The sequence below is a fragment of the Megalopta genalis genome, chromosome 2 (assembly GCF_051020955.1).
Source record: "Megalopta genalis isolate 19385.01 chromosome 2, iyMegGena1_principal, whole genome shotgun sequence".
NCBI lineage: Eukaryota > Metazoa > Arthropoda > Insecta > Hymenoptera > Halictidae > Megalopta > Megalopta genalis.
The window spans coordinates 1,704,861-1,719,476 of NC_135014.1; the positions used below are offsets into that span (position 1 = coordinate 1,704,861).

A 14,616-nucleotide genomic window follows, 5' to 3' on the forward strand; every position below is an offset into this window, starting at 1 on the left:
ATAATCTTTGTCACGCGTTTTGCTCCGTTTGTCGCACGGAAACCCCAGAACCACCGTGCCTCGCGTGATTCGCGTTCGGCGCGGCGGTTCGCGATAGGTGTCGAAAGAAACGATCGAGAGGATCGAGAAAGACGATCGCGCGGGCGTGTTATTACGACGCGGGAGAGGCCGCCGAGCGGCGGCAATTGGAGCATTTAATTTCTTAATAGGTTATCGTCGCGTGCCCCTACCTCCCGCCGATTTTCTCGGCGTCGCGGACCCCGTGACGAATCGGGATCGGAGGGGGGGGGGGCGAGTCGCGCGTCGCGAACGATTGGCCGGCTCGCAGCCGTCCCGTATTTTTTCCGCGGTGCCGAGCTTCGATATAAAACAGCGTACCGCTCCGGCCGGCGCAGCCACTGGACAGTTAAATTCCGACGTGGAAACTGGTGTGTCCGCGCGCGGCTTTCCAACCGTTCATCAAGGTTCTCTCCGGTCTTTACCACCTGCCCGGCGAACGGATTCCGGTTCCAGCAGGGCTCGGCGCAGCTTGCTCCGACAATCGCGCACGATTATCCACGGTGCGGTAGATCTCGCTTCTCGAACAATGCCCTTCTCGAACGGCGAGCACGTGAACGGCCTGAATCATCATCATCATCATCATCAGCAACAGCAGCAGCAGCAACAGCCGATCAAGCGACCCACGGAAAATGAGTTTTTACACACCACCGTCAAGCATCTACGGCACAGCACGTAAGTAGAAATTCCGTTTGCGAAATCGGACGCAGAGGAAAAGAAAACGGTCGCGCGCAACACTCGTGCGCATGCGCGCGAACACGAGCGCCAGCGACGACGGCGTTGATCGATTCTGGAAAAATTCGGCGCGATGCGAAATCGCGGAAACGATGGCGAAAGTGTCCCCCGATGATCGCGACGATCCTTCTGCGACCTCCGAAACGAATTACAGTAATTTCTCCCTAATTCGCGGCGCGAGATTGCGCGCAAATGTGGACGATTATATCGAGACATCGACGATACAGGAGTAACGATATTAAACAAGTTAGATTGTTCGATCGTTTTGACAAGAATTTGACGGTTATTTAATCGTTCGCAGCACCGTAAATGGTCCTGGGGAACGTGTTAGTAGGATAATGGAGCCAGTTACTGTGGGATAACAAATTACTATGCCCTTTGTTTATTTTGATTTTTCTATTTAGTTATACACGACAGGTCGCATTTCTTTTATCTAAATTCAACCGATTGCTTTTTTGTTAAAATTAAACCTGCGAAAGACGGAATTTCTTAATGTAAAGCTATTTTCTGTGAAGTTTGAGTATGAATTTAGTATGAATTTATTTATTGTAACCGAGAATTTTTTTTAAATTTGTGTAGATTAAATTTGAAATCTAATAAAATTCGATATAGTTCTATAGTTCAATTAATTTTCATTACTAGAAATTAATTTCAACTGAAAATTAACAGTAATTTGTAGTAATTTTGTAGGTTGAATATATTTTCAATGTAATCGAATTATAAGTTCAATATAATTAAATTAAATCTCTTCGATCGACTCTTATTCTATAAAATACAATTTATATTGTATAAAATATGAATAAATAGAAATAACGAAATTGCAGATATTAAAGGCCTTAAGAAATGTTATTTAGTATTGCCAAAGTTGTGGCAATATAATCAAATCATAAGTTCAATATAATTAAATTAAATCTCTTCGATCGACTCTTATTCTATGAAATACAATTTATATTGTATAAAATATGAATAAATAGAAATAACGAAATTGCAGATATTAAAGGCCTTAAGAAATGTTATTTAGTATTGCCAAAGTTGTGGCAATATAATCGAATCGTAAGTTCAATATAATTAAATTAAATCTCTTCGATCGACTTTTATCCTATGAAATACAATATATATTGCATAAAATATGAATAAATAGAAGTCACGAAATTACAGATATTAAAGCCCTCAAGAAATGTTATTTGGTATTGCCAAAGTATTGCTCGGCAGCGAAAACTTCCGAAATCTGGCAACGGGGCACAGCAATTGGCTCCCCCCCACCCTAAATCTCGCAGAATCTCCAGAAGCGACGGTATAATGTTTACGTCCAGTTTCATTGCGATTTCGGGGATCGCGAGAGAGACAGAGAGAGAGAGAGAGAGAGAGAGGGAGAGTTAATTGGGGGACAGATGACTGAATTCTCGTATCCGCGAGCGTTGCCTAATATCGGTGCAGCTGTGGGATTAGATAAGAGCGGGCGGATAAGAGCCGGGGGATTAAGCAAAGGAAAATTTCACGAAATGCGAGCGGATCGTCCGAAAACTGCGAGATCGCTCTGAAATCTATCGATACGAGTCTACGCGCACTTATCGGGACCGTCTCCGCTTTTAATCTAGCTATGAAAGTCCGATCTATCTGGAATTTAACTGTCCGATAGCTATCCGATCGAGGAACTTCGATACGGCACACGTTCGTAAAAGTGTTCGATAGTTTTTGGATCGGTTTGTACCGGAAGTTCGAGGCACGGCGAACGCGTCCGGTCCAGCTGTTCGAAAGCTTTCTTATTCGGCTGAAAAGTCACTTCCCCAGAAACGTTCCCGAAGATCTACCGGGTCGTTCAAAAGTTTCGTGCACCGTTCCGTCTTCGAAACTACTCCGCGAAATGATGCTTCTTCGGGCGAAGTTCGGAAAAAGCAAAGATCGTTTCTGGATATTTATGCATGGTCGTTGTACAGGGTGTCCCGAAGGTTATCCAAAAATCGGGAAATCGTTCCTGAGACCATTTCAAGCAACTTTCTCCTTTACAAAAATGTTCTCCGCGGCTTCGTTCGCGAGATATTAACGAAAAACAGTGACCAATGAGTGGCGCGAGCGCGGCAGGCGCGAGGCGGTCGAGCCAATCAGCGCGACTGGGCTCCGCGCGCTAGTTGGCTGGGCCGCCGCGTGCGCCAGCCGAGCTCGCCTCTCATTGGTCAGTGTTTTTCGCCGATAACTCGTGAACGGTGCGTCGGAGAAAATTTCTGTAAAGGAAAAAGTTGCTTAAAATGACCTCGGGAGCCCGTCGCTTCCCGAATTTCGAGTAATTCTGGGATAATTTTTCTAGGATAATTTTCACGTTCTTTTTTCGCATCGCGGCTCGCGTAACGCGGCCGAGGACGGCCTCGGTCTCGAGGAATTGTAAATGGCGACGCGGTTACGGTTCATTGCATCTCCGCGCGCTCATTAGCGTCGCAAAAAAAAAGTTGCTTGCACGCGGACCGGGCCACTTGAAGCAACCATTACCGAACTTTCGTGCGGCGAACAACGGCGGGAACGGCGCTTGTACCTGTGCCACGCACTCCGGCCGAGTGTGTATGAAATTTTCAAACAAAACTAACCGGTCCCGGACCGCCGCCGCGGTCTTCCGTGCTTCCGCGGATCCCCGCGATATTGCTGCGCTGCTGTATCGAGTTCTCTCGGGCTAATTGCGAAAGTTAATGGACCGCTATCGTGTTATCTCGCCGCCGACGATATTTGTTTAACCGTAAGACTCTCCGCCGAGCGTCCCGCCTCAGCTCCAAGATTTCAGAGCTGAGCCCCTCGCCGATTTTTTTAATTGCCCTCGCGATTCCACTTCATCATTATAATGAACGGCCAACGCGCCGAGGGAACGCGGCGAGAGTTGAAGAGGTCACGCGACCCGAACAGCTTTAAACGCCGCTTTTGTGTCCCGATTTTCGTCGATTCGCCGGCGAACGGCTCGCGGATACGTTCTTGCGAATTTAACGAAGAATATGGAAGTTTTTTGCGTGGATGTCCCTTCGCAGTCTTTTATTTTCTTCTTTTTTTTATTTATTGTTTTTGGGGAGAGAGGGAGAAAGAAAGAAAAAAAGAGAGAGAAAGAAAGATAAAGGGAGGCAGAAAGAAGAGAGAGAGAGAGAGAGTCAAGAGAGCTAGAGAGAGAGCGCGAGAGAGCGGGAGAGCGAGAGGGTGAGCATGAGAGAGTGGGAGAGCGAGAGAAGGAAGAGGAGAGCGGAAAGAGAGCAAGAGAGCTAGAGAGAGAACTATTGAAAGAGAGCGAGGGAGAGCAAGAGAGCTATTGAGAGAGAGAGAGAGAGAGAGAGAGAGAGGGAAAGAACGAGAGAGCGAGAGAGAGACGAGGAGAGCGGAAAGAGAGCAAGAGAGCTAGAGAGAGAAAGCGAGAGAGAGAGAACTATTGAGAGAGAGCGAGAGAGAGCAAGAGAGCTATTGAGAGAGAGAGAGAGAGAGAGGGAGAGAGGAAAAGAGAGAGAAAACGACAAAGAGAATGAAAAAAAGAGAAAGAAATAGTAAGAGAGAAAAATAGAAAGAGAGAGAAAGAAAGATAAAGAGAGACAGAAAGAAGAATACAGAGAAAAAGACAAAGAGCAAGAAAAAAAGAGCGAAAGACAAAGACAAAGAAAAGAGGAGAAACAAAAAAAAGCAGATAACTTCATAAAAAAGCCGTTCCCAACGAAACGCGACGCGATTTGGGTAACGCCCATAAAAGCCGAAATTGTCTAAAAATCGTCCGGCAAAATGGCCGCCGATGATTGTCCTCCGACGCGTTTCTCTCTTCAACGGGAGCACGGCGGAAACACTGCTTGTCGCCGTTCCGTCGGCGACACGTTCATTTGGAAATTGCGGCGAGTGTTGTTACATTGATTTTGTTTATTTAATCGTGCAAACAGACGGTACCGCGGGGAGTTCCGCAGGAGCAAAACACAAACAAGAATCGCGCGTAATGGCGGCACGGCCGTAGACCTTACGGCAAACAACGGCCAACAACTGCCGACATCGGCGGCGGCCGCAGCAACGGAGAAAGAAGAACGGCAGCGGATCGACCGCGTTCATCGACGATTTATCTTTTTATCTTTCATTCACGCCGATCAAATATCTTCGCCTTTTCGTAGGGCAAGCGTTGGGTATCGCCGCGGACGCCCCAAATACCGCGGCGTTTCACAAAACCAATAAAATCGAACATTTCGTAGCGCGTAATCTTCTATTGGGTTGGCAACTAAGTAATTGCCGATTTCAGTTATAGATGTCTCTCACTCCCATTTTTATGATATCCGTAAATGTTATATTATAAAATTATTATTATTATTATTATTATTATTATTATTATTATTATTATTATTATTATCATTATTATCATTATTATGTTATTTTTTATTATCCGTGAATGTTAGCAACTGGACAAATTGAATGCAGCGGTCAAGAAAAAGCGACCAGAATTGGTCAATCGTAAAGGTGTCATTTTCCAGCAGGACAATGCTAGGCCGCACACGTATTTGTCCACTCGGCAAAAATTGATGGATATTGGTTGGGAATTGATGTTACACCCACCATATAGCTCTGATCTCGCGCCATCGGATCACCACTTATTTCTATCCCTGGACAACTCCCTTCGTGGTAAAACTTTTAACGACGATGACGCTGTAAAATCTCACTTAACTCAGTTTTTGGCCGAAAAGGATCAGACTTTCTACGAGCCTGGAATTTTCAAGTTGTCAGAGAGGTGGTAAAAGGTCGTTGAACAAAATGGAAAATACTTTACAGATTAAACTTCATTTCAAGTAAAAAAAAATTTTTTATTTTATTCAACAAATCGGCAATTACTTAATTTCCAACCCAATAGAAACGAATGAAAACTGCGATCGCTGTTACATGCACGTGATAAATTATCAATGTTAACGCTAAACCTACCACGGTCAAAATGACCGATTTTTTGTTTTACGATACTACAAACTTCGGAGACTTCTTTGTGGACAATGATTGAATAAATTATATTAGGTTGTTCGGAAAGTTCGTGCCGATATTTGATAGGTGGCGTAAGGACAGGTCTGAATATATCAGAACGATCGAAATCAAACGACATGCATACATATCGTGAAAGACGGTACTTTCAGGCATATTTGGAAAAAAATTTGGTTACGATACGTTAATTTTTGTCAGTTTTATACGCCTTCGAATATGAAAGAAAACAAAGTGCGCGGCCTCAGGTGTCTTTGACAACTCGACAAAAGATGTTGGAGCTCGTTTGAGATGTTCTATCCCATCCATCATATTCACCAGACCTTGCGCCCTCTGATTTCCACCTATCTCGATCGTTACAAAATTCCCTTAATGGTAAAAAGCTTCAACTCTTTGGTCAAGATAAAAAATCACGTAGAAAAGTCTTTCGCTGAGAAACCTGAGAGATTCTGACAGGACGGAATTTTCAAGTTGCTTGAAAGATGGAAAAAGGTTGTAGAAAAGAATGAAACCTACATATACATATATATATATATATATATATATATATATATATATATATATATATATATATATATAATATAATAAATGTATATTAAAATTTAAATCTCTTGCGCTTCAATTTTCCTTCAAAATCAGCATGAACTTTTCGGACAACCCATATTACTGAAACAAGTCTCATAATTAAAACTTTATAAAATCCAAATGTGAATTCTATCTTTTCACTCTTACGAGTCAATGCACGCTAATCGTCGTTACAGGTCGGTTGGTTTAGCGTTGAACGTATAAAAAAATTACAAGATTCATTTCTAGAAGATTACACGCTACAGAATGTTAGATTTTATTGGTTTTATGAAACACCGCAGTGTTTGGGGCGTCCGCGTTTCTTCCGACTTTCGATATATGAGCCGTTTATTTTGTAAGTGGCATAAGTCACTTTGTTTTTAAGTCGATATATTTTACAAACCCTTAAATATTTAATATATTTTAACACGTTTAAAAATATGGATGCTAACTTTCGAGAAGATTTACTTGTATTCGTTATCTCAGGATACTGATATTTTTCTCAGTATAAATAATTTCGTATAAACGTTACGGTATTATTATTATATATATTATATATTATACATATATTAATAATATTATTAATATTATTATTATATATTATATATTAATAATATTATTAATATTATTATTATATATTATATATTAATAATATTATTAATATTATTATTATATATATTAATTTTCATTACGGTAAAGTGACTTATGCCACTTTCAAAATAAACGGCTCATATTCGGAAGCTTACGATAAACGAGTCGAGTCTTACGAAATATTCGTGGCGCGGCAGCTGCGAACGCTCTCAACCCTATCGCGTTACATCGCGCGTTCACGGCTTCGCCGTCTGCGGCACGCGCCCTGGAATCGAATTCGATTTGATTGGCCGCGCGACGCTCCTCGGCCGCGGCCGCGTGCATCGATTTCTCAGGACATCGACTTCGTTCGGCCGTCGGCGGCCCGTTAACGCTCTCCCGCCGAAGGTCGTTTCAATCACGCCCGAAGTCTCTATTAACCGGGCCGGATCGTCGAACAAAGAGAGTCCGGGCCGCGCGGCATTGTGTCGCGACGAAAATTACAGCGGAATCGACGAGCGTTCGCGGAGTTTCCCCCGCGAGCGTTCTTCGCGTCCCGGCGATAACGTTCGCTCGGCCGGATGAATTTTCTAGCCGATACATGCAATATTTAGCAACCCCCGTGGCCGTCGCTCCTCCGCCCTCCCTCAACCCCCGCCGGATCAGCGCATAGAAAGCCGAGTGGCATTAAACTTTTTTCGCCGGTGCCCGGGGAACTTTCGCCGCAAACGGCACAAACCCCGCTCGATATTCCCGTGTCCCGGAGACTTTCCGTCGCGCCGCGCCGCTCTTATCCACTTCGTGAAACCCGCGACGAGAAAATGGGACGCATCCCCGAAAGCGGCACTTCGCCGCGTGCGCCGTCGAAACGTCTGGAGCCGGCCGCTGCCCTTCTTAGCGGCGGCCGGCTCTCGGAGCGCCGGGGCCACGCCTACTTCGCTCGACTCGCGCGGACGACGATTGCGAATTCGCTCTGATACGTTGCGCCTGAATTATACAGCGGCTACGAAAACGTCCGGACAGCTATACAAGCACGATAAGTTCTTTTTTAAGTTGGACTGGAATGGATTTTCGTTTCCTTTCGTGCAAATTTTTGGTACGCGTGTGAGTCACCGAGGTCTATTGAAGGCATTTTATTAATTTTCGTTACAGGCTCGGATGAAAAAGTTGAAAGACAAGAGCTTTTTTATATTGTTTTCATCTTTTCAACTGATAGCAAAATTAACCCTTCGCACTCGAAGCTATTTTAACTGTAAATCTAACATAATTTTTCTGACTTATAGTATTTTCATTTTATATGACAAAGCGCATTTTATGCGTATGAAGTTGAGTTTTGTGACTCGCACAACAGTTACACTTTTAACAACTTTTTAAATTTAAACTTTGTTAATATATATCGATTACCGTAGAACATGATATAACAAATTTTAGTGTTGTCTCAGAATCACCACTAGAGTGCAAAGGGTTAAAAGACAGCGTTTTAGTCATCGTCTAGCAGTCTAGTCCCTCTATCATCTAAAAAAAAAAAGAATTCAAGCCATTTCACGCAATTTTTAACGAAATTATTGCGTTTTAAAAAGTATACGAACACTTTTGCGAGCCACTGTACATGATAAAATTAGATCGTTGAAAGCCATTCGAAACCCATTGAAGACGTTTTACACCGCAAATGTGAAGCGAAAAGTCTTCACACCTTCCTCTAACGCCTTCAGCTCGGAAGTTTATAGTAGTTTTATAGTAGCAAGCTCAGAGTTTCGCCAGAGCAAAGGGCTCTTGTCGTCTCCATTTGGGACCGAGATGCTAGGGCAGAGTGTCCTGGCCACGCGGCCAGATTTTCGCTGCGCGCAGCGTCCGAAGCGCTCGGTGGCCGCGCGGGGCCACTAGGCCACGCCCACCAAGCCGCATCCGCCGAGTCTCCGTCGAGAAACAGTCGTTCGCCGTTGTTCCAGGCGATTTCGACCGATCGAAATCGTCGAACCAGCAAGCTCCACGACTCCCAGCAACGATGCCGGTTCTCCGGCGACGTTCCCAGCCGTCGGAACTCGATGGTTCCGGTAAATTGCGGCGCGAAGCGTGACACGGCGCGTCGGGACGCGATTAAATCCGCGGGGCAACGGACAGAGAGAGCGTTCCTACGACGGCGTACATCCCGTATCCGGGATTAGAGCAACCGATATTGTGGCCAGAATCGCGGAGGCGTCATTGAATCCGTCGCGGATGCCCCGGAGCCCGGGCGGCGCGCATTCACGTCGTTATAATAATCGTCGACCTCACATTTGCCATTCATAACGCGGGACCGTACAATCCCGTTTTACGATGGAGCATCCGCGAATGCGGTCGGTCTAATGACGTTTGGCATACCCGCGGCTATATCAAAGCTTTTCCACGAGACGCGCCGTCGAAACTGCGAAGCAATTCTCAGATTCGCAGCTGAATGCGGCCCGGGCTCCACTCCTGCCAGGCTCTCCTCCATTGGTCGGCGCGGATGCATATTCAAGCGCGTTCAACGTCCCATTATTCGATGTCCCTTACGGGTGACGCGCATATGCATCGCGATTATCGCGGTGATTTGCCCCGCTTCGGCCTCTCAGCTATTCGCGCCGAACCGGCCGGATATGTGTGAACATCCGCGATCATCCCGCGGCGGCCATCTCGGACCCCGAGCCACGTTTTATTCAACCGGCACGTGCCTCTTCGTCGTTCTCTTCGGACGATCGCTTCCGATTACGCGCGCGAATCTATGTACAGGGTGGAAAGGGAATATCGTGAAGCGTGTCCCGAAAATGGCCCGCGATTCGGAAATGGGAGGGTTGCCGAGGTCATTTGAAGTAACTTTTTCCTTAGCGGAAATGTTCTACGAGGCTTCGTTTACGAGTTATCGACGAACAAACGGGGACCAATGAGAAGCGAGCGCGGCTGACGCGTGGCGGCCGAGTCAATCGGCGGGGCGTGCTGGCTGCGCGTCAGCCGGGCACGCTCTTCTCATTGGTCGGTGTTTTTCGTTTATGACTCGAGCACGATGCCACGGATTGCATTTGTGTTGAGGAAAAAGTTACTTGAAATGACCGAGAGATTTTTGGGACACCCTGTGTGCTTTGTATCTTAGTTTGTTGGATGTCTTCCGTGTCGGAGAAAAGATTTGCGAGCGAACGCTGAAATAAAATTGATGAAATAATAGAAGAATATAAAATAGAATGAAATAAAATGAACTAAAATTGAATAGAATAAAATAAAATGAATTAAAATTGAATAGAATAAAATACAACGAAATAAACTAAAAAGTAGAATAGATTAAAATACAATAAAATGAACTAAAATCGAATAGAATAAAATACAAGGAAATAAACTAAAAAGTAGAATAAAATAAAATACAATGAAATAAACTAAAAAGTAGAATAGAATAAAATACTATAAAATGAACTAAAATCGAATAGAATAAAATATATCGAAGTAAACCAAAAAGTAGAATAGAGTAAAATAAAATGAAATGAACTAAAATTGAATAGAATAAAATACAACGAAATAAACTGAAAAGTAGAATAGAATAAAATACAACGAAATAAACTAAAAAGTAGAATAGAATAAAATACAATAAAATGAACTAAAATCGAATAGAATGAAATGCAACGAAATAAACTAAAAAGTAAAATAGAATAAAATACAATAAAATGAACTAAAATTGTATAGAATAAAATACAACGAAATAAACTAAAAAGTAGAATACAATAAAATACAGTGAAATAAACTGAAAAGTAGAATAGAATAAAATACAATAAAATGAACTAAAATCGAATAGACTGAAATGCAACGAAATAAACTAAAAAGTAAAATAGAATAAAATACAATAAAATGAACTAAAATCGAATAGAATGAAATACAACGAAATAAACTAAAAAGTAGAATAGAATAAAATACAACGAAATAAACTGAAAAGTAGAATAGAATAAAATGCAACGAAATAAACTAAAAACTAGAATCTAATAAAATACAATGAAACGAACTGCGGAATAGAACAGAATATAAAACGCAATAAAATACACCGAAACTAGAAAATAAGCAGGAAAAAAGAAATAAACAAATGAATAAATAAATAGAACAGAATGGAGCACAATAAATCAGACTCGAGTATATACATTAATAATACAATAATGTCTGGCAACGAATCGAAAACGCTCCGCGGGCCAACGTGATCGGGCAACTTCGTGAATCTTCAACAGAAATATCGTGCCGGTTCTATAGTCTAATTACGAGCACACCGTTGTTTCTTTGTGCCGAAGTTATCTCGAGAAACGCCGCGAAGAAAAGGTAATTGTGTTCGGGGCGAGGTTCCGCGAGTTTGTCTGTGAAAATCGTGGATCCGCGTAAAGCTCTCTCTCTCTCTCTCTCTCTCTCTCTCTCTCTCGGTAGTCGGGTTAGGAAACAGCAATGATCGGGCCAATGCCGCTATTGTCGTCGGTTTACCGTCGGCTCCTCCAGTTTCCGAAAGCGAAACTATGACAGAGCCCTCGCGCGCGAGCATGGTGGGTGGGGGAGGGGTGGCGGCGAGGGCGGAGGGCGCGGCGGCAGGATCGCCTTTGACGTGCACGCGCGGCGACAATCGCAAAGGCGCGCCCGAACTTTGGCGATGCTAATAGCACTGTCCGACAAAGTCAAACTTTTTTTCTGGGTTCCTATAGCCACTATGAAGTTCTTGTAGAGCTTCACTCCCTGAACAAGAATCCGAAAACCGAATTGCTCCATCGCCCTCAGTTTTTTAAATCAACGAACTTTTGTAAAAACCCAAAATTTTCGACAAAAATGAGGTGTTGCATGAAAAGTACAAACGTTAGAAAGTTCTAAATGGTGTTAAAAGATAGAGGAGAGTTTCCCGAATGTAGCGGCATGCAATTTATTAGTTGTTTTTGGTTCTAAATAGCAATGAATTGATGTCAAAGTTTAAGAAAGTGTCGACGTGCGCAGTTTCTCCGCAATATTTTTGTATTTTTACGAAAATTTCTTTGTTCGGCACGAAAACTCTATCCAGGATCTGATTCTGTAGACATTTCTGAAGAAGAAACGGCCCGATAGAAGTGTCGGAACGATGTACATTTTGAGTAGGTCGAGAAAATGTTCGTCGGCAACATGTACACGATGTTTTGCCGCCATGTGCTTCGCTGCTCGCTTCTCTCTGTCCGACAGGACCGAAGATATGAGTAATCAACACCGATGGAGGGATCCGATGGGGACCCACTTAGCGTATGGGGCGTGCCATTTTTTTTAGTACTTCAATGTGCTGTCTTCTTTTACATATTTTTATGGATAATAATCACCGAACTGTGAACCGTAAATTAAAAATGGAGAAATAATAAAAGAAAAATAATGAACGAAAACTATTCATTTTATTCTGAATTTGTTCGAATTACAAGTATATCATGTATACAGTTATCATTTCAATTATAACGATAATACGATCATGAATAAATAATCATTTTCAAAACGTTAAACTTCTTGAAACATATCGTTAAATATATATTTAAATATTTGTTTATATATATATATATTTATATATTATATTTATATATAGTTTTCATTCATTATTTTTCTTTTATTATTTCTCCATTTTTAATTTATGGTTTATATATATATATATATATAATTATATGGCGTAGAAGTCAAAATTATACTAGTGTTACCAACTCCAAATACACTGGTGTGATTTTTTGTGTGAAATATATCACAGTTTGGTGATTATTATCCACAGAAATATGTAAAAAAGAAACAGAACATTGAAGTACTAAAAAAAATTCAAATATTATTTACGAAAAGTGGGCGCCCCATTGGATCCCTCCATCGGTGTTGATTACGCGTAGCTTCGGCCCTGTCGGACAGAGAGAAGCGAGCAGCGAAGCTCATGGCGGCAAAACGTCGTGTACATGTTGCCGTCGGACATTTTCTCGATCTACTCGAAATGTACATCGTTTCGACACTTTTACCGGACCGTTTCTTCTTCAGAAATGTCTACAGAATCAGATCCTGGGTAGAGTTTTCGTGCCGAACAAAAATCTTTTCGTAAAAATACAAAAATATTGCGCAGAAACTGCGCACGTCGACACTTTTTTAAACTTTGACATCAATTCATTGCTATTTAGGACCAAAAACAATTAATAAATTGCATGCCGCTATATTCGGAAAACTCTCCTCTATCTTCTAACACCAATTATGACTTTCTAACGTTTTTACTTTTCATGCAATACCTCATTTTTGTCGAAAATTTTGGGTTCTCACAAAAGTTCGTTTATTTAAAAAACTGAGGGTGATGGAGCAACTCGGTTTTCGGATTCTTGTTCAGGGAGTGAAGCTCTATAAGAACTTCATAGTGGCTATAGGAACCGAGAAAAAAAGTATGATTTTGTCGGACAGTGTAGTCGGCGAGCATATCGGATCGCCCGCGTCTCTCTCGCGTTTGCCCGGAATTTTCTTCGAACCGCTTCTCGCGGCTCAAACGGCGCCGTCCGCGAGCCGCGAGAAAAATTCCGTTAAAATTGCGCGAGCTCTCGCGCTCACGGCCGCCGCGCCGCGCCGCGAATGCGTTTCCGCTTTGCGACCGGGAACAACTATCGCGTTTCAATTCTGTTTAACACGTTCCCTGCCGCGTGGGGCGTATACGCCCCACGCTGAACTTTCCGTTCAAGCCATTTGGTATTATCATTGTAAAATGAAGAATTTTTTAAAAATTCATTATGCAATCAATTATGGACATCTTAATACTATTGCTAATACCCTCATTTAATCGTAGGGCGTATACGCCCCACGCGGCGTGATGAGCAATTTTTCTTTACTGTAACTTGTTTTAACTGCATTTCTCTTATTCCGATCAGTCATTTATTCGCGTGTCGTTGACACAATACTTACTGCTTCACTGAAGCTGGGATTGATTTATAGTTCTATAGTACTGTAAAAGTTGTAACATTCTGCGATAGTTGTGTGGATAAACCACACTTATGTTTGCCATGTTTTAACAAAGTTCATCGTAACATCCCTTTGTAATCGCATACAAACTTGAATTTAACTAAAATGTTATATTTTAAACTAATATAGGCATGATAAAAAAAATTATATGTGAGGATGCAACTCGCTTGGCATAATAATGATCAGCCAGGTATTTGTTAAAGTAATTCCTAGAAAAATAAATTTATTGGTTTGCTGTGTTATGCATGTTAAACTATACAACCTTTCCTTGATAATTATGATTTTTGCACTATTTTAATTATTGTAAAGCATACGCCAGAAACAAAATAATACAAATGTAAAGCGTGGGGCGCATACGCCCCACGCGGCTTGAACGGAAAGTCTTCAAAAAACGGTCTGGCAGGGAACGTGTTAAGCATGGGTCGCCCGTCGATCAAGGCTGCCGCGGGTCTCGGTTTCGATCGCGGTCCGATCCTGCCGCGAATTAGCCGGCGTTATTAGAGACGGATCCCGGCGCTTTATGTAACGCGCGAATTCTCGCGAGGTGATTGCCGGCGACAGGAATCCGGTGGAAACAAATACGAACGCGCGCGTTAATATAACCCTTCTCGTTACCTCGAGAAGGTAACGGCGTACATCGTGCGATGTCGCGCGAAGAAAAGGGAAACGTTAGGACCGGTCGTAAATAATTTCCGGCGCAGCTGGGACGCGATCTGCTTAATCTAAGGATGGATGCGATCGAACGATGCGGTCTGTTTTTTTTATGTCTACCAGCTGTGAGTCCCC

General features: G+C 42.7%; 1 protein-coding gene across 2 annotated transcripts in view; it reads left to right on the plus strand.

The window, feature by feature from the left end:
- The first annotated feature begins 369 nt into the window (after positions 1–369).
- LOC117223469 (purine nucleoside phosphorylase) overlaps positions 370–14,616 on the plus strand; it is a 30,921-nt gene continuing 16,674 nt past the window's right edge. For both annotated transcript variants that reach the window (XM_033475743.2, XM_033475744.2), the window contains exon 1: positions 370–732. In XM_033475743.2, the coding sequence (XP_033331634.2) occupies positions 587–732 (146 nt within the window). In that variant the 5' untranslated portion in view covers positions 370–586. The remainder of the gene's footprint in view (positions 733–14,616) is intronic.